Source organism: Euwallacea similis, chromosome 5 (genome assembly GCF_039881205.1).
Source record: "Euwallacea similis isolate ESF13 chromosome 5, ESF131.1, whole genome shotgun sequence".
Classification (NCBI taxonomy): Eukaryota; Metazoa; Arthropoda; class Insecta; order Coleoptera; family Curculionidae; genus Euwallacea; species Euwallacea similis.
Genome location: NC_089613.1, coordinates 289,551 through 316,417, shown reverse-complemented (window position 1 = coordinate 316,417; position 26,867 = coordinate 289,551). Strand labels below are relative to the sequence as shown.

At 35.1% G+C, this 26,867-nt stretch overlaps 4 protein-coding genes across 4 annotated transcripts in view; 3 read left to right on the top strand and 1 right to left on the bottom strand.

Annotated features, from left to right (window-relative positions):
• Positions 1-5,818, bottom strand: part of LOC136409183 (microtubule-associated protein futsch-like) — a 52,271-nt gene extending 46,453 nt beyond the window's left edge. The window contains exon 1 of the mRNA XM_066390529.1: positions 5,450-5,818. Coding sequence (XP_066246626.1) covers positions 5,450-5,591 — 142 coding nt within the window. The 5' untranslated portion in view covers positions 5,592-5,818. The remainder of the gene's footprint in view (positions 1-5,449) is intronic.
• A 3,603-nt stretch (positions 5,819-9,421) lies between these two features.
• LOC136409198 (brachyurin-like) lies at positions 9,422-11,774 on the top strand. Its single transcript, XM_066390560.1, has 5 exons — positions 9,422-9,694; positions 10,852-10,949; positions 11,014-11,189; positions 11,246-11,517; positions 11,575-11,774. The coding sequence occupies exons 1-5, from the start codon at positions 9,461-9,463 to the stop codon at positions 11,680-11,682; spliced, it is 888 nt and encodes a 295-aa protein (XP_066246657.1). The 5' UTR covers positions 9,422-9,460; the 3' UTR covers positions 11,683-11,774.
• A 1,893-nt stretch (positions 11,775-13,667) lies between these two features.
• LOC136409205 (uncharacterized) lies at positions 13,668-14,744 on the top strand. The gene is made up of 3 exons (XM_066390572.1): positions 13,668-13,759; positions 14,024-14,323; positions 14,391-14,744. The coding sequence occupies exons 1-3, from the start codon at positions 13,734-13,736 to the stop codon at positions 14,413-14,415; spliced, it is 351 nt and encodes a 116-aa protein (XP_066246669.1). The 5' UTR covers positions 13,668-13,733; the 3' UTR covers positions 14,416-14,744.
• A 4,340-nt stretch (positions 14,745-19,084) lies between these two features.
• LOC136409065 (jerky protein homolog-like) lies at positions 19,085-20,236 on the top strand. The gene is made up of 3 exons (XM_066390349.1): positions 19,085-19,274; positions 19,365-19,663; positions 19,760-20,236. The coding sequence occupies exons 1-3, from the start codon at positions 19,085-19,087 to the stop codon at positions 20,234-20,236; spliced, it is 966 nt and encodes a 321-aa protein (XP_066246446.1).
• The last annotated feature ends 6,631 nt before the right edge of the window (positions 20,237-26,867 follow it).

Below are 26,867 nucleotides of genomic sequence, written 5' to 3'. Positions count from 1 at the left end.
CAATTATTCAGCGCACCCAAAAATGTCAAATTTAAAGAATGTTAACGTTCAATATCTGCCACCGAATACCAGATCAGTTCTGCAGTCGGTTGACCAGGGCACCATAAAATCAATAAAAATTCATTTAAAAAAGCTCCAGCTAATGAACATTATTAAAAACAATCAGCAAAACAAAGAGCGTGCTATTAATCTTTTGGATACAATATCGATGATTTCTAAAGCATGGAATCGTCACACAGTGTCACCCCAAGCAATCACGAATTGTTTTGGACGTGCAGGTTTACATCTGGCACCGGTAGCTGACGACTTTGAAAAGGAGCACGATCTTCCTTTAGCTAAGGTGGCGAGAAGGATAAATGATGATTTTGAAAAAGAAGATGATGTACCTCTTCCTATGATAAAAGAAGACCTTACATCGTCAGATGAATCATGAAGTGAGTTTGTAAATGTTGACCATCACTTGGAAACGAACGGTGCTTTATCAGACGAACAAATTGCAAACGAAGTGCTCACCATTCGAAAAATCCAAGACGAAAGTGATGAAGACTCTAAGAGTAGTGAAGATTTTAAGCTCTACAAGCTGTACAAACCCTGAACAGTTTTTCGCTATACAGTTATTCCAGGTGCAAAAGGGTTCTGAATGAAATCAGTTCCATGGAGAAAAAAATTGGAATAATTTATTTTAACCTGCGTTGAAAAAGCAAACAAAATTACAGAATATGTGGATAAAAATGTGCTTTTACCATATATACGTAAAAATGAATAAGTTAAAAGTTATATTAAATAATTTACATTTTATCACGCATCCTTTATAGTTTTTAATTTTTTAAATAATTTTTTGTTTTTTTTTCATGTTTCTTTAATCTTAAAAAAAAATAAATCTTGCTACAAAGACCACCAAATATAACGACGCTTTTTACTCGGTTCCTTTGCCGGCGTTACATTCGACTTTCACTGCATTTACTTTTGAATTTATCACCTATGAGGTCCGTTTGTGGTGCTTTTACCACGTTTCATTCTGGAGCTTCCAAGCGCAATGAGCATCCAAAATTAACCCTACCAAAACCGAGGGTAATCGAATGAACTTTTAAATTATGGCAAATATTTGAATTTCAATTTGCAAAAGTTTCACTTTGCCTAAAATTTCCAAATTTTCTATAATAGTCCGGCAAATCTTCGATTGATGACTTTCACAGGTTAATAGTGCGTCCATTCTAATTACGAAAAGGGACTTTTTACAAAAGTAAGGAGTGTTCGTATAGGAAAAAAACGAATATTTCGTTCGTTCCCTTCATTATATGTATACCTTGCCACAATCTACTTAGGCTTCCATGTGATCTATAATGAAGTTGAAGATATGAAATTCATCAAAACGCGATTACACACATACTATTAGCCACCAAAGCGAAGTAATGGTCACATGAACTTTTAGTTCGATTAATCAATATCTTGCACTCCCGGATAGGCACCATATGAAATGTTTTGCTGTAAGACTGAGAAAAATTTTACTATACGCCGTTTGCGTTTGTTAAAGTGTGATTTACATAGCAAACAAAATGAAGTCTTTTTTCTGCACACCTTCATTCTCTAAAAAGGACTCTTTAGAAAATAAAGAAAAGTGAGTGAAAAGAATGGGTTCCTTTTCGTAACTGGAATTGACGGACTATTAAGCCTCTGAAAGACATACTGAGTAAAATTACAACGAACAATTTGTCGACAACTGCCGGACTATGAAAGCTAGAAGTTTCTGCAAAGGTTCATATAAAACCTACGTGTTTTCTTTATACGTGACGGATTTTTGTTCTTTCTCTGAAAAATCTACTAGATCGTATTTCTCGTTAAAAAATGCAACACTTTCTAAAATTCTCGTAAGGTCTCAATAAAAAAATAACCGATATTCACGTAATCATCCTAATACTGATGGGACATTCAGGTACCCGCATCGTGCGCACCCAGGGCGGCAAGATAGTGGAATTTTGATTATCCAATTTTTATTATGATGGATGTTAACATCTTAGACACCTGCAAATAGCATTTGGCGGTTACATTGCCGCATTCAAAATATTTGCGCATCTTTTTCGGACACCCTATATTTAGAAAATTCAAAAATACCACACTAAATATACAAAATTGGAAAATATGGCCTCGGTTTTATAATATACGAGGGTCCGGTTTAATAAAATCGAACTTAAACCGTTTTTCGAGAACTCGGCTTCAATGCAAAAGAGCAGAGTCGATACTGGATTTTTACTGGACATTAAATTTTTAGTGTAATTTTTTCTATTATTTTCGTTTTTTTGTTAAATATTCCCTTTTCCTTTTTTTCTCATTATTGTTCAATGTTTTAGACATAAATTGGATTTTTTTCAAAAATATGTTTCATTTCAATTATATTGTTTTTAGGTATAATCACGACAAGCTTTTTGGTACAACATTGATTACAAAAAAAAATTATTATACATGGTAGTCTATTTTCTGAGGTATTGGTTCATAAAATGCCTTAGAAAAATTTGCCCGTACGCCACTGGATAATTTAAATATTTTTCTTAAGTTCTTCAATCTATTGCCTAAATTTTATCCCTCTCGATTTTTTAACGAATTCTGTTCAGTTTCCTCATACATTAAATTATAAATTCAATCAAATCTCCGGACCCCAGTGTTTTCGTTTTTTTTTCTGAATATCTTAATTCCATGATTCTTTGATCCTTTTTACACCATTTTTTAAAAACTGAATTTATTTTACAATATTCGGTCATACGAATATGTAATTTTAGTTTCTCAAAATGATATACTTGTTGATAAATATCTTTATGCCCCAGTATGTCGGTAATGAATTGACTTAAGATATACGTTTATGAACTTTTTTTATTTATTTTGTACTAGAGAATATATACCCCAAAGAGTGCTGTGCTAATCTGAAACACCCTGAAGTCCGTAGATTTGTTTGAATTTATAAATTAATTAATTTATGATGAAACTGAACAGATTCGACCAAAAATTAAGGGGGATAAAATTTAGGTAATAGATTAAATAACTTAAGAAAAATATTCGAATTCACTAGAGACGTGCGTGTAAATTTTTATAAAGAATTTTATGGACCAAAACCTCAAAAAGTACATTACCCTGTATAGCAGTTGAAGACAATCTACTCTCGTATTAAGCAGCACTTATTACCTAATACGCATAAAAATTTCGAAAGCTCTACCTGCTGTACATCGGGCACAATAAAATAAAACTCTAATTTCTTCTTTACTTTTAACACCCTATAACTCCACTATCGATCGAAATCGGACAAATTCTTCTACGAATTTGTTTCTTTATTTTATATTAGAGAATACGTACCTCAAATAATGCCGTAAAATTCTGAAACACTCTGTATATGATGTTTTGGATGCCCGTCTAATTCTGTTTACCGGATCTATGAAGTGCCAAGTCATGAATACGTAAGAAAAGTCTAAATCATCTTGAAATTAGAAAATTTGAAGATGATTTAGAATCGAATTTAGACATTTATTTTTGGTTTGGGGGCTACAAACGCGAGATGGTGATAATGCAAATCATATTAATAACATGTCGAAAACATCTCCAAATCATTCGAAAGTTCCAATTTTAAAGATAATCAAAAATATTTATGCCTCTATTTTACTCGCAATTCTCGAATAAAGGTGTTTTTATTTAATACATATATTATGGGAAGCATACATTGGGTTTGAGTGTTCATATTATGTGCACTACCACCCGTGGTACTCTCAAGTTTTCAGGTTTGAGCTCAAAAAATCATAACGGCGCCAGCTAACATCACGGCTTATGTTTCTCATTGGATTTGTTTTTTTTTTATACATCTTTTTACCACTCTGGATAAAAACGTAAAATAAACATAAGATTGTTAGCAATTTTTCTCCTAATAACTACGCGCAGTTATACATACTCGAGTATACATAATATGTATACTATTTTCGTCTTCATAACTGACCAATACACATTTAAACTTTTAATTCCCTGATATTATCTTCTCTTTATTTACTTATTCATTGATTGTCGCGTTTTGGTTTCTTAAAGTAAGAATTTTGGCGAAATCAAACGAAGTGACGTCACCACAACCCCTTAGGTCTTATGTTAGGCGCCGACTGCGCCGGCGTTCGACACCTCTGATGAAAAAATGACGCCATGGGGACACTAATACATAGTGGCCTTTCGGTGAAAAAGAATCTTGCTTTTAGTGGGACGCTGCCAATTGTTTGCTTCATCCAGTTCTTCTAGGTCATTAAAGTTGCACAAACCTGGGCGTGTTACAAAGACCAAATAATAGATGATCCTGTTTTATAGTACCTACATATGTTATTGTAATAGTGAGTGAGTTTTTTCGAATTTCAGTTCATCACCGAGTCCTGTGAAAGCAATAATTGTGAAATTATCAGAGGTATCAAAATATTGACAGTAATGGAAAACATATTTGCCATACGCTTTTCGGAAGAATTAAATTAGGTTTATCTTAGAATTTTAAGTACTCCTCTAGATGCAATGAGGGACCATTTTTTCTAGAATACCCTCCATACCCTTAAAATCTCAAAAACTGCAAGAAGGACAGATAGAAGGTACCACCGAGAAGAATGCTTTGAGGAGAAAATTCTCCATCAAAACGATTTTCTAAACTTACATCAAGTTGCCTAAAAGTCTCCTACGCGATTACATTAATTCAATTATTGCTTCTCTATTCCTTCCTTCAAGTATCACAACATTTAAAGAATTTTTTAGCTCCTAAATTTACTCAGATAATTAATTTTTTTAACACGATCAGATGTTTCCAATTTTCACGCCTACATGGGCCTCAGTCAAAAACATATTAAATGTTCTTCTTTACTCTCCTCTACCCCATAATATGAAACCCGAACAAGACAAATGTCTCAATTTTTAGAACAACAAGGAAAAAAGAGCCAACATCTCCAACTCTTTTTCCTCGTATTTATTTAGCAGTTGCCAACAGAGACAGATCGATACACCCTCGAAGACTAGCCAGAATGAGGCTGAAAGACAGAATTTATGAATACATAGAGGCAGCTATAACAGTGTAATAGTTAACAGAGAGAACTAAGTATCTATGGAAGTAGGTTATTGAGGCAGAAGAACCCTCAGACCTTTTCGAATACGTTAAGCAAGGCAAGAAAAAGCAACAGCATTAAAGAGTTAATTAGTATAACTGGTTGGGGTTAGACTTTAAGAGCATTATATAAGACAGTGGGAGAGGATAATCATTCCACAAGACAAACTCCATCAGGGAGTTATTCCGAAATAGTTTTTCACGTTTAAAATCTTTTTTCCTATATCAGGATTCAATTTCATTCAATTCCTAACTTCTGGCTACTCAATTGATAGAGTTAATTGATACTTTTTCTTTTTTTCGTGACTTTCATGCAAAAAAAAAAATGAAAAAAATCTTAGCGAATCGTACCTTTGGCGATCTTCTGCAAAATGATGTCTTTGTGCTCCTGCGAATGCGGTTCCCCAACCACCACCAGCAAATAGCACCCCGTCAGGGGACTGGGGGGCGGCGCCCCCCCCTCCCCCAAACTACCCCCGTTAACTGCCTCCATTACCCTGTACGAAAGTCACAGCCTTCTTTGCGAGATCTCCCTTGCGTTGCTGGCGCCCCACGTGGGGTCCCTTCGACCGACCCGAAAGGGAGTTTTCTGTCTTTTGTTGGTTTGATTCAGCTGATAGATGTGAAACCGGTGTATTATCGCAAAAGGTTGCGAACCTCCCGGCACAGCGAGCTGATCGCAAATGAGCACTGAAATTGCGCTATGCGGCGCTGGGGCGGCCTCGTTTCCCCCCAGGCGTTTCCTGGGGGGAGTAGGGAGTGCGCGACGCTCAGCTGACGCGTCGCCGACGCCGCCGATCGTAAGGGATGAAGCGATGTTGCCGGCACTACACCCGACTACAAACACTGGAATAAACGGCTAAACAAATCAAACGACAAACATACTACTTCGTAAACCTCTCTCCTATAATCAATCAAAAATATGTTTGTCCCATTTGTTTTGTCCAACAACTTTCAATCCTTTCATTGAAGTTAAAAATGTACAATTGTGAAACATTCTCCAATTTGTCAAGATTGGTCTTAATAGAAAATTTAAATACAAAACACATATCCCTCGTATTGCCGAATATATATCTGTCTGTAGTCTTTCCTTCATTAGCTTAATAAGCCTTTTTATAGCTTCATAAAATCAATAGGTAGCCTTAATAGCAGATCGAGAATAATGAGAGGCTAAAAGCGTTAAATCGATAGCTTTGGATACTAATTATTACTTCTATAATCTTATTTTTTAACTCACTTATTCGTCATGTAAGAGCAACAAAATGGACGGTGAGAGCTATCGATATCACATTTGAAAAAATGAGTGCAGACAGCTGTTAAATACATGCATATCATTATGCTTTGTCTATAGAGGCAGAGCTATAAATTCAAACAAAGCTCCACGTGGCATTACAATTATCAATCATTTTCAAATGGGAAAATAGAGGCTTTTGGATTGTCTTGTGTCTAGGATAATAGTTACTAACCCAGAGCAACAAAATAGCTGCCACGTGGCAGCCATCTTGTTACTCTTTGAATAACACTTGCTATATATATATATATATATATATAATTAACATCTGAAAAACAAAATAGCAAATGTCTGTTCGACAGATGAAGATCAATCGAGTTTGCGTCTGACTTGAACAATCTTGACTTAAAAGCAACAAGATGGCTACCGAAATGTCTTTCATTTGACACATTGAAATCGTTATATCCCGGTGCGTCCACAATCAATGCAAACCAAGTCAGACCAATCGAAACCACAATAAAATACGAAATGGCTCTTCATTATTGAATTTAGTGCTAGCTAAAGAATTCTTACCACTTAATAATACCGTAAAAAAGCGACCAATTAGGCCATCAGACTTGCACCTTTATCATCGAGCTAAGCACGATGTGCGCGGAATATTTAGCAGCCCATTACGACACCATTCGTGTGTATAATAAAAACGGACTAATAGCTATAATGCATTTCTTTTTCGCTTTAATGAATCATGTCCGTTATGAATAATGATCTATTTGATTGGTGCGCGCTGTCAAATAGATCGTTATTATTTAGTACATGAGCAATGCAAAGGAAAACTGGTGTAAGACAATTTTTGGAAGTTTAAATTCATATTTTTTCTATTTATATTTATATTAATATTCCCTAAGTCGTTCAAATTCGAAATATTTCTAAATCCCTCATAAAACGTTTTTATCAACATTGCACCACTCACCTTCTCTTCACAGTTCATAAACACGATCAAATTAAGCCATATGTGCAGCACCTTTCAACAAGGGTGAAAGTTCTGAAGGTATCGAACGTAAACAAGTTTAAATATTTACCTACATAGCACTTTGAGGGGTGTTATGGGGTTCAATGTGTAAATCGTTTATAAGTTTTAATGTTTAAATTCGGCTTGAAAAACATTTCGGGGTGTTAGGGGATGGATGCTCCACAAGGCAACAGCGCGTCTCCGGCTGGCCGGATGTGGGGCACACTGTTTCTGGGTACGAAATTCGACTATGTCCGAAAGGGTGGCAATTACCGGGTAACCCTGCATGTCATTAACACGCGACGGGCCCCTTTTTCGGCACAGGTTACTGTCTTTTGATACACTTTGAAAGAGGCAGTTCAAGTCCACCCCTTTCGGGCTTTGGTTTTATAGCGGTTATAAAACTGTGATACTAAACAACTTTCTAATAAAATTATTAACGACCCCTACACCTCACTAAGTTACGACATGGTATCGTCTAAGTTACCTACATTTCCCCCGAGGGCCGCTCAGATGTTCGTAATTAATGAAACCGTGTTAATTAAAGCGTTAAATTAATCGGCACTGATAGAGGCAATTTCGAAAAGGAACATTTTCTCAGTCAGATGTTAAATTGGGGAATTTATTTCAGTAAGACAGAATAGGCCTATCACGACCTATTCTATCAGTAATGTAATTAAAAAATTATTGGAACTTTCTCCAGATTTATTTCAATGAAGTTTTAGATGAGATTCTCCTCTCGGCAAGACAACGTATGTGATTCAAGCATGATGGTGCATCTCCTCACTTTTCAAAAAATTCTAGAATGTGGCTGCGTCAAAAATATCCCTACAAATGCATCGAATGATAGGTAAATGCACCAGTGCATTGGCCAGCACGATCTCCAGATATTACTCTCATAGATTATGGCCGATGTTTTTTTTTTGTCGTGCCTGCACGGCCGGAGTCTCTTTTTTTGGACTTGTACTATTTTATATATTGTAGCTAAAGCATACGATATAAAAGAAGTAACGAAGTTGAATTGTACGTTACAAAATATTCTGGATAGCATTTTTGCTTTTTTTAAAACTAAAAAGGTAACCGAGTTCCACAATTTATCAAATTTCCAAATCGCCCTGTATATCGAAATGGATCAAGTTAGCCGTGAAACGATGCTATCTTAAATTTTTTATCCAAAATCGAACCTGAGAATGTGCCATGAAATTTCATCTATCTATTATACTTACGTATTCCCATAGAAATCCATATAAAAAAAACGTCCCCTGTACATGTTTAATTTACATTTCAATACGGGAATGCTTCCAGAAAATCTGGATGGACACACATACTGAAATTGAAAGCTCAGGGAAGTGGGAATGAATTTATTTGAGGAAAAACCTACGATAATGGTATTGAACCGTAACGCCGGGTGACGAAGGGCGCAAGCGTGCACTATAAACCTGCTGAAATCCTGCCGGATTTAGGTGGAAAATTGGCCGCCCACTATGTTTAACCCAGAGACAAGTCCTAAGATTAAAAAAAAATCTTTTTTTTCCATATAACCCAAAATGTCCTTAAAATTAGATTTTCTGAACGCTTAAACCAAAAATTACAAAAAATACTAATGTAAGGGTTCTTAGAGGATGAAAAGGGCTAAAAGATCGGTTAGCTTCCATAGTAGGTCTGGCATGGAATTATTCTAGTCCAGACTGCAGTCAGCTGAGTGAGATAGTTTAGGAATCACAATATTGCAAGGTACGTGTTGAAGCTGAATGATTCGATGACGGTAATAGCTACAGCTTTTATATGCGATTATTATACAAATATAGCCGTTTGAGGATACCCATTAATAAACCAGAGCTTTAAAATAACTGTTTACTTTATCTAAAAAAATGTTTATCTAACACAATCACTCATAGATTAAGAGTCGCTTTATCAAAATAAAAATTTTCAAGGAAATTTAAACATTACAAAAATGCCCCTGTTTCAGGATTATTGTCCTTTTCTGCCATAAATAAAACATTCTAAGATAAATTCTTATACGACCGATTCGTTAAACCTTTAAGCTGATATTAAGTAAACTTATAAAAGCTTTTAACGACAGAAAAAATCACTATTTGTCTGAAGAGACTTGGTTGGGAAAATGGGCAAATTTACGGGGTGTTCAATTTTTCTTTTAACTATACATTTGGTTTTCGCTAGTGTTTCTCGGGAATGGATAGACAAAATTGTCAAAAACGCTAAACCTGGCCACATGGAACTAGACCCGAGATACGGGAACATTTTCGATACGGCCTTTTTCCAGAATTACAACGATTCCGGATTGCGCATTGGTGGAGGTGGATGGGAGTCTGAACCCAATTCCAGACCTTACCAGGTAAGTTAGTATATTACAGAAAAATACTTGTGATAAACAAAATCAAATGAAAAGTTCAATTTTGTACGTGGAGTGACGTGAAAGTGCAGTAGCTGCTCATTTTTGCAAAATAGAATTTTGGTAGATCACGTAATTTGGCGTCAGCCCCGGCGATATATTAGATACTTATATCTGGAAGTTCTATATAGATATTATTGAAAAATACTATGAAACAGACAACTATGCTTTAACAACTTCCTGAGAAATATCTATCAGCGAACACAATAGACTTAAGTTTAAGTAAGGAGCAAATACTTTGCTAATAACGTTAAAATGGACCTAGTGAACCTTCCTGCAATTCATATTGTTAGCAACAACGTCATATTAACGTTAATCTGACGGGATACGTTATAAACGTGACTTAACTAGTTAGTCTTCCTATAACGTTATTTTGAAGTGATTATCGATGGATTCGCTGTTTTCCAAAACAGATCGAATTTGGTATGAATAAATAGCCGTATTGACATTTAGTTAACAATAATTACTTTACTGAGATCACAATATCTGTGAACTTTAGCTAAATGCTAATCACTCAAACAGCATCCCCATATGAAGTCGAGGTGATGTGTAACTATGCAGTAATATAAATAATAACTCATTTTGACGTTAATCTAGGGGGATTATACCAATCCCCCTTAGCACCTACTTATTAGTTAACTCTATTAATAAAGAATCAAGAACTAATTTACCGTTAATGGCTTCAAGTTGTCATAACTAAACAATCGTTCGATCAACATTACTAATCTCGTCTTATTCTCATCAGTTATTCCCGGTGCCTTGGTTATACGTAACACTGCTGCTTTATATCGTGCTTACTACGTCATTTTGACGTCATTCACAGACAGAAGCAAATCCCTAAGAAATAACGTTAAAGTGACGCGATTGTTTGACGTCATTTTTTTTCGTCACGTCTTTTCACATAACTCTGTGAATTTTGCTACTCCCCAGTATCAAGGAAATCTAGTCTCGGTAAATACTTAAATTACCTACTAGTAATGTCACTTTATAAATTGCATTATTAGCAACGTTAGTTACATCGTTTCTGTGGAATTGGCTAATAATGTAAAAATCGAGGATGTCTAGATTGTAAAAACCTTGAGACAATTAAAATATTTCAGGTAGGAATTTATGTAACAACCTCAACCGGCTCTAGTTTCTGCGGAGGCACACTCATAAGCTCCAAAACCATCTTGACCGCTGCTCACTGCCTCTACCTGTAAGTTTAAAGGGATATTGTAATATCAAATATCTACAATAAATACTTAATATTTGCACTCTAGATCTAATGGAAACCCTATTATCATATACATTGGAGCTCATAATATGCCTCCAAGCAAAGAAGAAGACATCGAAGAGGTCTTAGGGCACCTTTTCACCTTGCATCCTGATTGGAACCCTTCCACCCTACAAAACGACATTGGTCTGATACATTTGTTTGAAACTATTCAAGAGACTGGTAAATTAAAAATTCAACCTTCACAATTCAGATTTTCACCACTGTAGGTGCTATAGAAACTGTCAAATTCATCCCCCTGGCATCGGATCCTTCCATTAATTATTTAGGAGAAGAGGGTCTGGTCATAGGTTGGGGTCTTCCAGGAGATGACCATACTTCAGCTTCTCCAGTATTAAGAGAAACAACTAATAGAATAATCAGCAATTTAGCCTGTAGATTGGCCTACATGGGGCACGTTGTTGCGACGAACATATGCATGTCTGGGGAGAAGAAGAAGAGCACTTGCAGGGGGGATTCTGGTGGGCCTTTGATTGTAGATGGAGTGCAGGTAATGAGACTCTTAAATTTTTATTTTGAGTGGTATTCGGCAGTCTCACCTTTTCAGGTAGGGATAACGTCGTTTGGAACTTCAGCCGGGTGCGAAGTGGGGTGGCCACCCGCATTTACTAGAGTGTCATTTTACATTGAGTGGATTAATGAAAATAAGGATTAAGACTTGATTTATTTATAATCAATTTTGATAAAAGTGATAAAATAATAATTTAATTATTAATATATTCAAGTGATAGTATAGTAAAAAAAATCTATAGGGCTTTTAGTTCCCATTTTTAATCCCAAGGGGAATTAATTCAATGCAAACACATATAGTGAAAATGCTACAAGTGAAAACACCACGAAATCTCGGAGACGTAACTAGAAAAAAAGTTTGCAATCCACAGCGTTAACAATGTCACTTTGACAAAAAGTTTGGACAATTACACAAAAAAAAATTAAATACAATTACAAGTAGATAACTACTAGGTGGGCTGTTATACCTCACACCCCAAAATACCACATTTGGCACCTAATACAAACTCAAATTCTCCAAATCCCCAGGTACCTACCTAGCCCCCAATCACCGCCAAAAACCCATCGCACTTATATTTTCATCTCACCCAAACCATTGGAAAAAGTTTTAAGCAAAGACATCAAAAACCCTCTTAAATCCCCAGGTACTCACCTGGGGAAAATTAAAGAAATTTATTCTGAATTTTTTTTTATTTCCCCAAAAAAGTTACTTTGCACAACATGTGACGAGTGGGGGGAAGACGTTTAGGTGTGTCCTTGTGTGGTTAAAAGATGTTGATGATCGCGAATGTTGTAAGGAACTCTTTTATTTTAATCTTGACAACTACTTAAATAAACTAATTAACTAAATTACGTGCACCACAGGTGTATCTTTTGTGAGAAAATTGTTTCTCTAATGTAGGCAACTGAATGTAACGGTTCGCTCCAAGAGCGAACCTATGCGGAACCTAAAATGCATGAGAAAAAACGTTCCGGTTTTATTCTGCGATTCACAATTGAAATCGAAAATTTATAAATGAATTTCATTTTGCAAACTCGATTCAACCTTGGGTGCCGGGACAGTTTTGCTTCGTGTATCTTTGTTTTTTAAATGCTTTTTAAATTGGTGCCACAAAATACTAAAGCTAAAAGAGGAAATTTAATGTTTTGAAGTGAGTTTAATCTGTTAAGTATATTAGTGTTACACTTACGTTACACAATTATACCGTCAGTATTTTGTTAATGTTATATGGATGTCGGAGGTATCCTATTAGGGTGCTTCGCGCCCGTATAGATTTTATTTTAATATTAATAAATAAATATTAAAATTAATCCTGAACAAAAATTAAAAATTTACGAACTAGTTGAGTACGAAAAGTGTTCTATAACAAAAATAGGACGTAAATATAATACTTCTAGAGCGAATGTGTTGCGAATTTATAATCAAATTAAATCGATATATGAATACATGATGAATAAACATGGACTAAAAGATCCTGTAACTAAGTTGAAAGAGGAACTTAAAAATGCTACTACTCAAATGCAACAAATGCATATTAATACTAGTACGAATGCTGAAGGCATCCTATTAGGGCATAGTATTCGACTACGCTCGTATACTGAAGCGCAAACACAGTGTGATTATAATGAAACGGAAGCCAGAGGCTTCCTTCGGATGCTAAAACATCTGATACTATAATTAACAGTAACGAAGAGATCATGAAAAGCGAACAAAGTGAGCAATTGAGACTATTAAAACAGTCAGAAGGTTACGAATGCGAATAATCAATCAGAAAATGAACAGGCACCTGACAAATTCATATACAATTTAAATGATAAATATCAAAATGATAATTTAACCAAAAAACAAGTTGAGGGAATAATTAAAAATTTAAAAACCAAACCACAAATGTGCTTGCATGTAACTAAGCATCAAATATGCACAATAAAAGGAAGAACTAAGAATTTTAAATGTATTCATAGTTAATTTAGTAACAAAGAAGTTTCATTTTTAGAAGATTAATTTAATAAAATACTACATGCGCCATCTATCCGCCGTAAGTTGTGTTTAGCGTTACGACCTTTAATAGAATATCAAACTGTAGCACGCGCATGCACATGTGAAACAGAAAAACTAGCAAACAGCTGTTCGTCGCTATCTACTAAGGGTCATCAGTCTACCGTTCAGTTTTGCATTATTCTGCTTTGCGAATTTTCATGGACAATTTGATTATTCGTCTCAAGTAAGAATATTAATTACGTTTTATTTTATTTTAAGTGTGAAGAAAGATGACACGTTTATTTATATACGGGCTTCGTCCAAGACCAAGCCCTATTAGGTCGAAGACCGTATATTAACTGCTTTCGATTGACCATAATTTATGAATTGCACTATCATGTGTTTAAACATACTCTTATCTCAACTATAAACGCCGGTTTTTCGCAAATATTTGCATAAAACATGTTTGCCAGATTCGCTTTATCTTAAAACATTGTTTTTGATTTAGGCAACGTCCATTGCGAAAGAAAAAAACTATAGAGGGTATACACAAAAATGTTGTTGTGAAATATTTAGATGAGCCATTGAAAGAAGTACACATAGTAGTAGTTAAAGATTTGAAGGTTTTACACATCGATTATTATGATGGTGACGAACGGAAATACATTCAGTTCAAAAATATCCAAAACTATAGACGCTACAATAAAACGGTGGAACTCATATTGAAAAATAACAGCGGTGCAGTAGTGTTCCATTTCAAGGATGAGGAAGAACAGGATCGACTCAGAGTAGATATTAATGCCCTAAGGTAAAAAACTTTATCAGCAATTTACCTTAATTAAATTATGTTGTACTAATTATTACATTTTTTGCAGCAGCAGCAGTGAATCAGAGATCTGATTAGAATATATATGTCGTGTAGTTACTTTAACAATAAAAATTTATATAAAATGTTTTTTTTACTCATTTTCAAGAAATAATAATTTCAATCTTTTGGTTGTTTTTTAAAAGTAACAATATACTTTTGAAAAATCACTTTTCGGAAGAAAACAAAGATGGATACTTTTTTGGATTTTTGTAAACGCTTATTTGATTCATTGATATAAATTTAATTATAGTTTCTCTTTCGATTTTTTTTAATTTAAAGTTTAAAGTAACACTCATTTGCAATCATTTTTGTAATGTTATGTACGATGCAATCAATACTTTCCGCTGTTAATTTACCAAGTAAGTACGTAATTCTTTAAAATCATTTTGACGCATATTTTATTATAAAAATTTTCATTTAAAATATAGTTTGGTTTTTGCATTCTTCGAGGCCATATTAACAAAATATGCACCTAAACGTCTTCCTCTCACTCGTCATATGTTGTGCAAAGTAACTTTTTTGGGGAAATAAAAAAAAATTCGGAATAAATTTCTTTAATTTTCCCCAGGTAGGTACCTGGGGATTTGAGAAGGTTTTTGATGCCTTTGTTTAAAAGTTTTTCCAATGGTTTGGGTGAGACGAAAATATAAGTGCGATGGGTCTTTGGCGGTGATTGGGGGCTAGATAGGTACCTGGGGATTTGGAAAATTTGAGTTGGTAATAGGTGCCAAATGTGGTATTTTGGGGTGTGGGGTATAACAGCCCACCTATTGATCTAATTTTTACGAAATGTCTAGAGGGCGCTAGTTCCAACCCATCGCTTCGATATATTTGGTCATATTTTTTTATGAGTGCAACTAAGGTCAAATTTTATTCAATGTATTGAAAGAGCGTTTATTTTTACGCAAAAAAAGGTATTCTTACTCAATTCCGATATCTCTCTTCGTTTACGAGATTTTTACCTATAAGCTAATTCGTGTCCTTCCATTTTAACTCGGTTTTATTAATTTTCAAATAAATATTTTGCCGCATTAAACAAATGAAAAACCATTAACAAGTGAAAAATAAGTTTTATTTAAGCAAATGTTCAAAATGACCACCTTTCACCTCAATGCACTTTACTAACCTTTTTCTCAAAGATCTTTTTATTCTAAATTGTATATCGACGTTCTTCTTAATTTCATCAGCTGCTTGTTGAATTTTTTGGCATAATTCTTCGCGAGTATTAATTGTCCCTTTGTATACAATTGCTTTCATACTTGACCATATTGAGAAGTCCAATGGGTTGAGGTCTGGACTTCTCGCAGGCCACGGAAATTCACTTCCACGACCGATCCATCGATGTGGAAAAACATTGTTTAAATGTTGGCGTACTTGGAGAGAAAAATGTGGAGCCGCTCCGTCTTGCATGAACCACATATTTTGACGTAAATATAATGGAACATCTTCGAGAAGTTCGTTAAGTTGTCCTTGCAAAAAATTTAAATACCGAAGGCCATTTAAATTGGCTGGAAGTTCGAAAGGACCAATAAAAAAGTCACCTATTACACCACACCAAATGTTTATCTTAAATTCGTATTGGAAATGTGTTTCTCGTACAGTATTTGGATTCTCAAAATCCCATAAATGGCTATTTTTCCAGTTGAAAATTCCACGGCGTGTGAAAGTTGCCTCGTCAGTAAATAAAATTTTGTTCAAAAAATTTGGATCTTCGTTTTGTTTCTCTTGCAAAAATTGAGCAAATCTTAAACGAGCAGAACGGTCTTCAACGAGCAAATTTTGAACAGGTGTTAAATGATATGGATGGAATTTTTCTTTATGTAAAATTCTCCAGACAGACGATTGACTCATTCCCAACGTTGCACTTAACCGGGGTGTACTTAATATTTTATTTTCAGCAAATCGTACTAAAACTTCTTCTTCCTGTTCAACCGGGATAGTCCTTCGAGCATCATTGTTTTGGCTTTGAGGGCGAAAAGAGCCTGTTTCTCCCAAACGATTGTACAGGTTTCTGAATAATTTGTGATTGGGTTGTTGTCGGTTGGGATATAATTCAAAATAACTACGTGCTGCAGCACGACCGTTAAAATGCAATTGAGCAAAAACACAAATCATATCGCGCATCTCACTAAAGGAAAAGTCATTATGCCTTGGCATTTTTACTTTTAAATTACTATTTTTTACTTAAAATGAGCAAATGACAAGAAAAGAGTCTAATTACTTTGAAAAGCTAAAGTAATAATGGCTAAGTAATGCGTTGCTATGCAAGTGAATCACAGCCACCTCCCTTTTTGAGGATTTGAAATGGCACGACACGAATTAGCTTATTGGTAAAAATCTCGTAAACGAAGAGAGATATCGGGATTGAATAAGAATACTTTTTTTGCGTAAAAATAAATGCTCTTTTAATACATTGAATAAAATTTGACCTTAGTTGCACTCATAAAAAAATATGACCAAATATATCGAAGCGATGGGTTGTAACTAGCGCCCTCTAGACATTTCGTAAAAATTAAATCAAAATCCTTATTTGGCATCTTACAAAACCTAAGTACACCGATTTTGGTGTTAATGCTATGAAAACACAAAAAGTTATTAAGGAATTTTAAAATAAAATTTTAACTTTTAACACCCTGTAACTCTGAAATGCGCAACATTGATATAAGGCATATTGCGTCCAATCGTCATATTTTGGTGTCCCCTATCTCGGGTTTCGCCATGTCCCATTACCAATGAATCACGTTTTCAATTTAAGTTGTTAGGGCTTGTGTAGAGGACAGAATATCCGATAATTAATTTAATCTATTAGTTCGATAAGTTGTATTCTTCATAAGCCTAGTATTAAATCTGTGACTAATATGTAAGGAACCCGTGTGCTACGCCTATGAACATTACTAGTTTTTCTTGCCACTTTGCCCATATGACCAGATGTTAGTCCGCATTTCGTTTGATTTTAGACTAGCTATGTAATAGAACTCTCGCCGACCTTTTGTGCGTATTAGAATTTAGACACGTTCTCGATTCTGGTCTTAACCGCCCTCAAATAAAACCCAATTATATTGTTAAAGTTAGGCAGGTTACAAGGACAAATCTAGAAGAAGTGCCGATGATGACCTCCTGGTTTCTGATACGCCTATGTACGCTTACCATTAACTTTAGTATTTAAGATTTTGCAAGAAGAAAAATCCGCCTCTTCTTGTGCGTCTCCGTCGACTGTTAACTCTGTACTTTGCACGTTACTCATACGCGATTATTTTACTCACGATTCCTATACACAGTTAATTAGTATACTAGTTTACTTGTCACGAAAAGTTGTTACTCCTTTGCTAAATTACTCGAAATTGGTGGTGAACAATAAACCTTAATTACCGTTAAAAAGGGTTTTTGTTTTCTTCATTTGCACGAACACGGTGTCTCTGAGACTGCGAACTCAGGGTGGTCCTTCGCAAGCATTCAGTCCATTGCTAACTAGACGTATCAAGAATTAGGCCACGTCTAATCAACATCTTGGTACCACGAATCACGAAAAAACACTTTGGAATGTAATAAAATTCGCATCAGGGGGATATACCATAATTGTGGTTCAGGAAAGTGCTTCAATTGTAATAAAATGTATGACAATACTGCAGTGCACGCATGCAACATGCAGCAAAAAATGCAAAAGGGTGGTATTTGTAAACAGCCTTGTATTTGTAATGGAGAAAGTTAACAATTCGTAACGTTCTTCTTTATTAAAAAAAAAACTTTATTTATTACAACTGACTTCTAACTTAATGGTAACAACAGTAACAATATTAGATATTAATTAATTCTAATCTAGAACATTTTCTTATTTATATGAAAATTGTTACATTGTCAGCAAGATTTACGGCGTAATTTATTATATGGGAACTTATATGTTGCTATAATGTAACTAGAAGCTGACAAAAAAAGTAAGTTTTGTACTTATACGGAAAAATACATATACAGTAGGTGCTCGGTTATATGAACACCCTATTATGTGAACTACCCGCTACAATGAACACTTATTTCAAATAACATCAGGTTCTATAGAGTGAACAGCGTTGCTCTCGATTAAGTGAACAAAAATACTAGTTGGCAATAAGCACTATTAAAGTGGTAACCTGTAACATTTTCCTTCCCACATTAATAGGGACTTCCCCGAAAATGTCGAAAGACTCGAAAGGGACGAAAGGTTAATTTCATCAGTGTATGGTTTGCGTATACCACGACAGATGCACATTACAAGTTTATGCAAAGTTTATCATTATGAAGCGAAAAGTGTTAACTTTATCAGTAAAAAGCGGTATTATAAAAAGTTTAGAGAATGGTTTGAGTGTTACAAGTTTATCAAAAAAGTATGGTGTCGCAAAATCTACAATTTGTGCTATAAAAAAAAATAAATTAAACATATTGAAAGTAACATAGCAATGTGCGTGTGAAAAATTTAAAAGAAGAACATTGAAAAAAGGTGAGATGCCTAGAATGGAGAAAAAACTTTATGAATGGTTTTGCAAACAGAGGTGTAAAAATCTACCAGTTACAAGCGAACTGTTAAAAACCAAAGCTAAGTTATTATACGGGGAATTAAAAGAAAAGGAGAAGTTTTTTGCCAGTGACGGGTGGCTACAAAATTTTAAACGCAGATATGGCATTCGATTTCTGAAAATTTCTGGTGAAAAATTGTCGACTAATCCTGAAATGATCGAACCATTTAAACAAGATCTGCGTTCCATCATTGAAAAGGGAAATTTGGTGAATGAACAAATCTACAATACAGATGAAACGGGCCTTTTCTGGAGATTACTCCCTGATAAAACTTTAGTTAAAAGCGATGAAAAATCTGCTCCCGGAAGAAAGGCAGAGAAAGCAAGGCTTACTTTTCTTGCTTGTACGAATGCAACTGGAGCACATAAAATTTGACCGCTCGTAATAGGAAAAGCTAAGAATCCGAGATGTTTCAAGAACTTTACGCTTCCAGTTGATTATGACTATTCCGCAAAGGCTTGGATGACTTCGACCATTTTTGAAAACTGGTTCCACAGAACATTTGTGCCTGAGGTCAGAAGATATTTGAAACAAGTAGGGCTTCCTGCAAAAGCAATTCTACTATTGGACAACGCTCCCAGTCATCCTCCGGCAGAGAATCTACGATCAAACAATGGAAATATTTTTGCATTTTATATGCCCCCAAATGTAACGCCACTTATACAACCAATGGACCAAAATGTGATCCGTATTACTAAACTACACTACAGGTCAAGTTTGCTATCTTCGATTGTCTCTTCGAAATCTGAAAACTTATCAAAACTCCTCAAAGAACTGACAATTAAAGATGCTGTTATAAATCTTTCTCGAGCATGGAGTTGACTTCAGGCTGATACGATTAGGAAGTGCTTTGTAAACATTCTCAACTTTGAAGGAAGTAAGAACGAGAAATATTCTGAAGAGGATATTCCCCTTAGTATTTTGAAGGAACGATATAAAAGTGAGACTAAAGAGCCCGAGTTGGAAGTCGTAAGTTTACTGAAGGAACTTGACCAACAAGTAGTTTATTCTAAAGATGAGATTCAAAGATGGAACGAGGATTTGGAGGAAGAGCCACAAAGCGACATTAATGATGACGATTGGGAAAGCAATGAAGATCAAGATGAAGCTCACCAAGAGAAAACTGTCGTAACTTCATCAGAAGCTTTGGATGCATTTAATACGGTTATTCGTTGGGCGGAAAGAAACATATTCGAAGTTAACGACTTGTTGGTGCTACGAAAGTGCCGAGACAAAGCACTGCAAAATAATTTGGCAGCGAAAAAAGTCCAAAAACATATTACACAATACTTTAGTAAAATGTAATAAGTACATAACATGAAAATAAAATACTTTTGATTATATGAACAATTTGATATTATGAACACCCTCGGTTTGAATTACATAATTCACATAATCGAGCGCCTACTGTAGTTTGATTACGAATCTCAACAAGAAACAGGCGTCTATGAAGCCAATTGCGTAATTGCACATTATTTAAATGGAATTAGGCACACTTTTAAAACAAATAAAGAATTTTGTACTTGGTTCATTTCTAAAAAGCATGTAGGTTACACAGCTATTGCACACAACACTAAAGCTTATAATTCACAATTAATATTGCAATTTTGAGTTGAGAATTCTTTAAAGCCTTGTACAATTTATAATGGAACTAAAATAATGATGCTCGAAGTAGGTCCAAAAATTAAAATTATTGACAGTCATAATTTTGTTGCTTCTCCCCTTTCCGATTTTCCGAAAACTTTTGCTCTTACCGAATTAAAAAAAGGATACTTTTCTCATTTCTTTAACGTTAAAAGAAATCAAAACTTCATCGGTTCAATTCCTGATGCTAAATATTATGGTCCTAATACAGTGAAAAAGAGTATTTAAATTTTGATCGAGCAAATGCTATTTTTGCTGACGAAAAAACTTTTTTGTCAAGCGAAAACGGCAGGCTACATTTATGGCGACCTCATAATACTCAGTACGATGAACGCTATATTGTATCGAACAGAAGGTCCGACCGAATACGGGTTAACTTCTATGGGTGGATGTCTGCTGATGGTTCCGGCGAACTGGCAAGTTTTGAAACAAGGGCGAATTCTATTGAGTATGTTCGGATGCTTGATGAAGTTATGTTTCCTTCTGTTCGTACTTTGTATCCTGTGGCAGAAATGTCCGTCATCAATTATGTTGATGACAACTGTAGGATACATCGCGCAAACATCGTGAGGGACTGGTATCACGAGCATCCAGACATAAATAATCTTTCCTGGCCTGCATATTCACCAGACCTAAACCCTATAGAAAATTTATGGGGCCTAATGGTTCAAAGGTGACACAATAATAATGAACGTACTACCGAAGATTTGGTGGCACATTGCAACCAAATCTAGAATGCGGTTAGAGGTTCACCCTTGTGTCAAAACCTTGTGGGTTCAATGAACCGGAGGCTACAAGACGTCATTGACGCCAATGGGGGATTAACCCGCTATTAGAATTGTTTATTTTTAATTTTGTCATTTATTTATATAAATTTTAAGTTTATTTTCTCTCGATCGTACTGTATTTCCGAAAAAAATGTATTTTGAAATTTTTCCTTTTAACGTATGCATTACGGAAAACGCTGTTTATGTCATCTTTTGTCTAAAGAACTTTTGCGACATAAAAATCACTTGATTGTTAAGTGAAAGGTAGGAAATTACTAGCCGAATTGATATATTTGAAATTATCCTGAAAATATTCCGTCAAACTTGGTATTCGATGTAAAATTCTAAATTTATTCGCTCAACACGTGTCTGTTGGATCTGTGGATCATTTTTTGTAAACTGATAAGGCGTCTCGCTCGGAATACGCGTCAAGTGATTTTGAACCTTAGCATGATCGACCACTTTTGTGGCCGATAATACGTGGACACTGACAGCTTTATTTACGAACTCTATTGCAATTACATTTACGAAGAAGTCATAAAGAGAGATCTAACTAAATTTGATACCTCCGATTATCCTGCTAATAATCAGTACAATATCCCTCTGTTAAATAAAAAAGTCTTAGGACTAATGAAGGATGAGATAAATGGAAAAATCATTTCTCATTTTGTAGGACTTAGATCGAAAATGTACAGTTTTAAGATTCAAGATGAAAAGGTTACCAAAAAAGCGAAAGGGGTGAAACATACTATTATACGGAACAAATTAACGTTTAACGATTACATAGACTGTTTAAAAACTTATAAAATCGCATCGGTAGACTAACGCCCTGTTCGTTCTTACAATCATGAAGTTTATAGTGTTTAACAAAATTAAATTGCTTTAAATCCTTATGACGATAAACGACAATTTTTATTAAGCAGCTTTGATACATAGTCTTACGAGCACTTTAGTCTCGACTGAAGTTAACAAATTTAAGTCATACAACGGACGATTAACCGGATATCGAAAAAAAATGTAAATTGTTATTCTCACAGGTTCCGAAATCGTACAACGGATCATTGTATTAATTGTACTAATGTATTACAAAAAACGTCTAATATTAGTTTATAGTATTGTTCACTTATGTTAGTATTCTAATGTGCTAAGAAATAAAAATATTAGGACAGAACTTTTTTTTTACTTACTTGAATTTAAGTTTTTGGGGAACACTGCACACGCGCACAACCCACGAATACGGACCTGTCTCCACTGGAGACCCACGCTCCTGTCTCCTCCTACCCCCCCAACCCTAAAGAGGGACAGAGATACACATAACGTCATCCTTAACGTAAAGACAAACTTTCTGTCATAAGACTCCATGTTAATCTTTACGTAACGACAAAAAAGTAACATTCGCAATACACCAATAAATTAACGGTACGATAACCGCCCATTCCCCCACAGAGCAGAGAAATAACGGAACGACAAAAATAACGCAATAGCACGTAATATCGAGAGTGCGAAAACGGCACATACTACCGTACCGGACTTGCATAACTACTCTTCTAATAACTCAAAAATATCAGGAAAACTTGCAAATATAGCTAAAACAAGCAGAAAAGAATGAAAACAGTCAAGATCGATGACAGCCACGAAATTTGCTTAAATCGACTTACTTTGCCAAAATAGTCTTTAAACGGTAGAAAACGTTCTATTTGAACGTAAATTGCTCTAAAGTGTCCAAATAATGTAGAATTGTCTGGAATCATGAAAATAAGGCGATATTTTTCTAATTCGGCCGAATGAGTCAATTTGGGCTTCAAATAACTCCAATTTCGGGTAAACTTGTAAATGTAACTAAAATACGCAGAGACGAATAAAAACGGTCAGAATCGATGAGTTTGTCACGAAATTTGTTCAAATCGTCTTACTTTGCCAAAATAGTCTTTAAACGGTGGAAATCGTTCAACACAACTGTAAATTGTTCTAAAGTGATCAAATAGTGCAGAATTGTCTGGAATTATGAAAAGATGGCGATATTTTGCTAATTCGGCCGAATGAGTCAATTTGGGCTTCAAATAACTCCCATTTCGAGAAAACGTACAAATGTGGCTAAAACACACAGAGAAAAATGAAAACGGTCAGAATCGATGAGTTTGTCACAAAATTTGTTCAAATCGACTTACTTTGACAAAATAAGCTTTAAACGGTGGAAAACGTTCAAAACAACTGTAAATAGTTCTAAAGTGCCCAAATAATGCAGAATTGCCTGGAATCATGAAAATATGGCGATATTTTACTAATTCGGCCGAATGAGTCAATTTGAGCTACGAATATCTCTCATTTCGGGAATTAAACACTTGATCTGAAGAAGCTTGTTATAAAAATAAACTTTATTTATTATCGAAGAAAACAAGATTCAAACTACTCTATGTTGAACTATAAAGATGAACAACTATGAGTTTTGACACAATCTTAATGTTCCACGTACTTCGTGGTAAACAGTTTTTTAGTAAAGAAATGCTTGCTCAGCGTCTTCCGTCAGCGACTTATCAGGTTGTGTGATATTATTCCCAAATGATATAGACCTAGCCCCGAAGAGTCCTTCCGTTCACCTTTCCTGAAGAGCCTTGTCCAACTCCCCGTTGTCAACAAGGTCTCAAGTTCTCCGCCTCTGTTTCTCAGTCTCCCTCTCCTGCTCTGTCTCGCTGTGACAGGAAACCTAGAACGAATCCACGGCTCTCCCGCCCGATACCAATTGAGCGAGCCTCTCCCTGAAAATCAGATTCTCCTGCCTCAGCTCTAGGATTTCACAGGCAATGGCGTCTTCCACCCTGACGCCTTGGAGAACGCTTCTGATCCCCGCTACCGCGTTGATGGCTTCCTGCTTAGGTTAATACGACTCCCTAAGCAGTCTGTCGAGCGCGTCGAGACGGTCCTTAGCGTCCTTCAGCAGGTCCATCCAGTATTCCTGACCTTCTCCGCTTGATTTGTTCAGGCGCTTCTTCATCCCTACACCTGCTCCACCGTACGGAGTGCTGGAGGCCAGATCGCCCCTGAGACCAGGTAGAACATCCCCCTGGTACTTTCCACTTAGGATCTCCTGAAGAGTAAACTCACCGAGACCGCCGGAGAGAGCAAGTCACTCTCCATCTCCTCCCGTGATTCCGCCCTGGGGGCGTTCTCTCGGTCTTTCTACTCTTACCGAACACGCCGCTCTTCTCTTTCTGCATCCTCTTTCATCCTGTGGGGCGCTCTTAAATCAAAAGTATATGCTTCCCCCATTGCTACGAAAGCTGAATTACTGCAAAGAATTTTCAGTGCTGCAAATTAGTTTAAAAACAAGCCCAACAAGATGCCCAAAGTGCAGTTTAATTTTTTTTAAAGAATTAGTTTATATATTCAGGAAAACGGTAAACATTTTGAACATTTGTTATAAGAATCAAACTATACATACCGTCAAAAGTCTTAGACCCTCTAATTATTATACAACTACGTGTTGACCATATTTGTAAATAAAAATTCTAATGCCCAACAACATCTTTATCTTTATATTTATTATTATTTTTTGTTTGCAAAATAACAAACTTTTAACCATTATAAAATATAACCAAATAAATAAACAATAAACCTTGTTTATACAGACGGTCCAAGATTTTTGACGGTGTGTGTAGTTGGTAGTTATGTAGAATTTTAACTTTTTTCATGTAAAATGTGTTTTCATTCCGAAATGATAAAATGTAAAGTACTCGTAAGTTATTTTTTGTAGAGAAACTGTGTGTCTGGCGAAAATTTTACAACAGACCAAAAAATTTCAAAATAAAGTCATCTAGTAACAAAAAAAAAAAGAAACTATTTGTACAGGAGGTAACAAAAATACAAACTTTTATTTACGAACCACTCGTCATTTTTTCTATTTTCATACATTAAAAAAAGATCCCATCTACGTCAAAATACGCCAATATATGTTGTAACTCTTAGTCCCAAAATTAGTGAAAATCGATAAAGGCGTTTAGAAATGATTTCAAAAAAACTATATTAATTTGAGAATTTTGACGCCCTATAGCGGCAAAACGAAGCAACATTGTACTATATATGTTGGGGTAATATTAGGAACGTTTTCTATATTTAGCGTTATATTATTTTATAGAAAAAAAAGCAAAAGTAGAAAGGCAAACTAACGCTAATTCATTACTACTCGACCGCTCTTCTGCCCTTCTATCTCTTAACTACTTGTTCTTGTTTCTTTTCTTAACTTTCCCTGCTCGAGTGGTCCTTAAGACCCAAGGGGAGTACCTGCTAGTCCCTATTTCCCATGGACAAATCCCACACGTGGGCACTTAATTATGTCGGTAGTAGTGACCTCGTTTGACAATGCTTTATCTTCAAGATGGCTTTGTCAGCCTGCCCCTCATCTATTATCGGTTCTAATGGTACAATTATAACTTAAGGACTAATAAATCTCCGACATATACATATAATTCATCAATGACCACCCATTGAAAATCCTTTTGAGGTAATTTCTGATATAATGAATGGCCATAAAGGTTATTACAATCAATATAATGAATTTGAGTAAAGTCAGAAATTTTTTCACCATTAATATGTATTTCTGGCTTCACTAGCGCGTATCTATTACTGCATTAAGATATTCCACCACGAATTCCTTTTTCGAAAAACAAATACATCTCATAATCTGTTAATAACTCAAAATTAACGTCACTATATTTCTAATAATCTAAATTTAGATTTAGGAACATCTAATTTTAGATATAGATCATGCCATTCACCTAGATTCTTGATTTCAAAATATTTCCAGACTGTTAGAACATGATCGTACTCTGATCAACTTATATCTTCCTTTATTAGTGAGGAGTAAAATTTATCTATTGGAGGAAGAGAAGTTTCTTCAAATCTTTCAAATTAGTCCATATATTCATAACAATATATGCCTTTTCTAATTATCTTGGACCCTTGATTTCTAAATAATGCTTGTAGCTGTGTATTGCTATAGTATTTCTTCATTTCTCTCAACTGTTCATGTTCTAAGTTAGATGACAGAGTGTCTAAACTACTTGCTAGGCCTGAATGAATCTATAAATCTTAATTCAATATAGCTACCGTCATCCATTCTTAAAACTTTACTGAATGAAATGTATTTATCTTCATTATCTGCAATTAGCTTCAGATTACTTTTGTCCTCACTGAAATTCTTAATAAACAAATGACAATCATATGAACTCAAATTATGAAATAGAACTGGAATAAATAGTGGTTGTTTATATTTCAAGTTTCAGTTTCTACATGCTGCAAATTCATATTTGCCTGTATAGTGATCATGCTGCTTGACCTTTAGGTTTTTTTCAGTAAAATCTTTTTTGCATAGATAGCATTCCTTTGCTTTTCTATAACCTTTTAGATTTACATCTGTCATAATTTTATTTTCCTTTAATAATTTATATATTGTTTTCGCATGTACTGTGATTCGTTTTATAAATCTTTTATCAGCATTTTGTCTTCTATAAATTTCTAAAGGATTTTGG

Bases quoted from the DNA above. Each gene is read 5' to 3' on its own strand.
- LOC136409198 (XM_066390560.1), top strand. From the start codon at position 9,461: ATGGGCAAATTTACGGGGTGTTCAATTTTTCTTTTAACTATACATTTG. The intron at 9,695-10,851 runs GTAAGTTAGTAT...AAAATATTTCAG, and splicing joins CCAATTCCAGACCTTACCAG to GTAGGAATTTATGTAACAAC. The intron at 10,950-11,013 runs GTAAGTTTAAAG...TTTGCACTCTAG, and splicing joins GCTGCTCACTGCCTCTACCT to ATCTAATGGAAACCCTATTA.
- LOC136409205 (XM_066390572.1), top strand. From the start codon at position 13,734: ATGGACAATTTGATTATTCGTCTCAA. The intron at 13,760-14,023 runs GTAAGAATATTA...TTTTTGATTTAG, and splicing joins AATTTGATTATTCGTCTCAA to GCAACGTCCATTGCGAAAGA. The intron at 14,324-14,390 runs GTAAAAAACTTT...CATTTTTTGCAG, and splicing joins GTAGATATTAATGCCCTAAG to CAGCAGCAGTGAATCAGAGA.
- LOC136409065 (XM_066390349.1), top strand. From the start codon at position 19,085: ATGATCGAACCATTTAAACAAGATCTGCGTTCCATCATTGAAAAGGGA. The intron at 19,275-19,364 runs GTACGAATGCAA...TTACGCTTCCAG, and splicing joins AAGGCTTACTTTTCTTGCTT to TTGATTATGACTATTCCGCA. The intron at 19,664-19,759 runs GTCTCTTCGAAA...AGTTGACTTCAG, and splicing joins CAAGTTTGCTATCTTCGATT to GCTGATACGATTAGGAAGTG.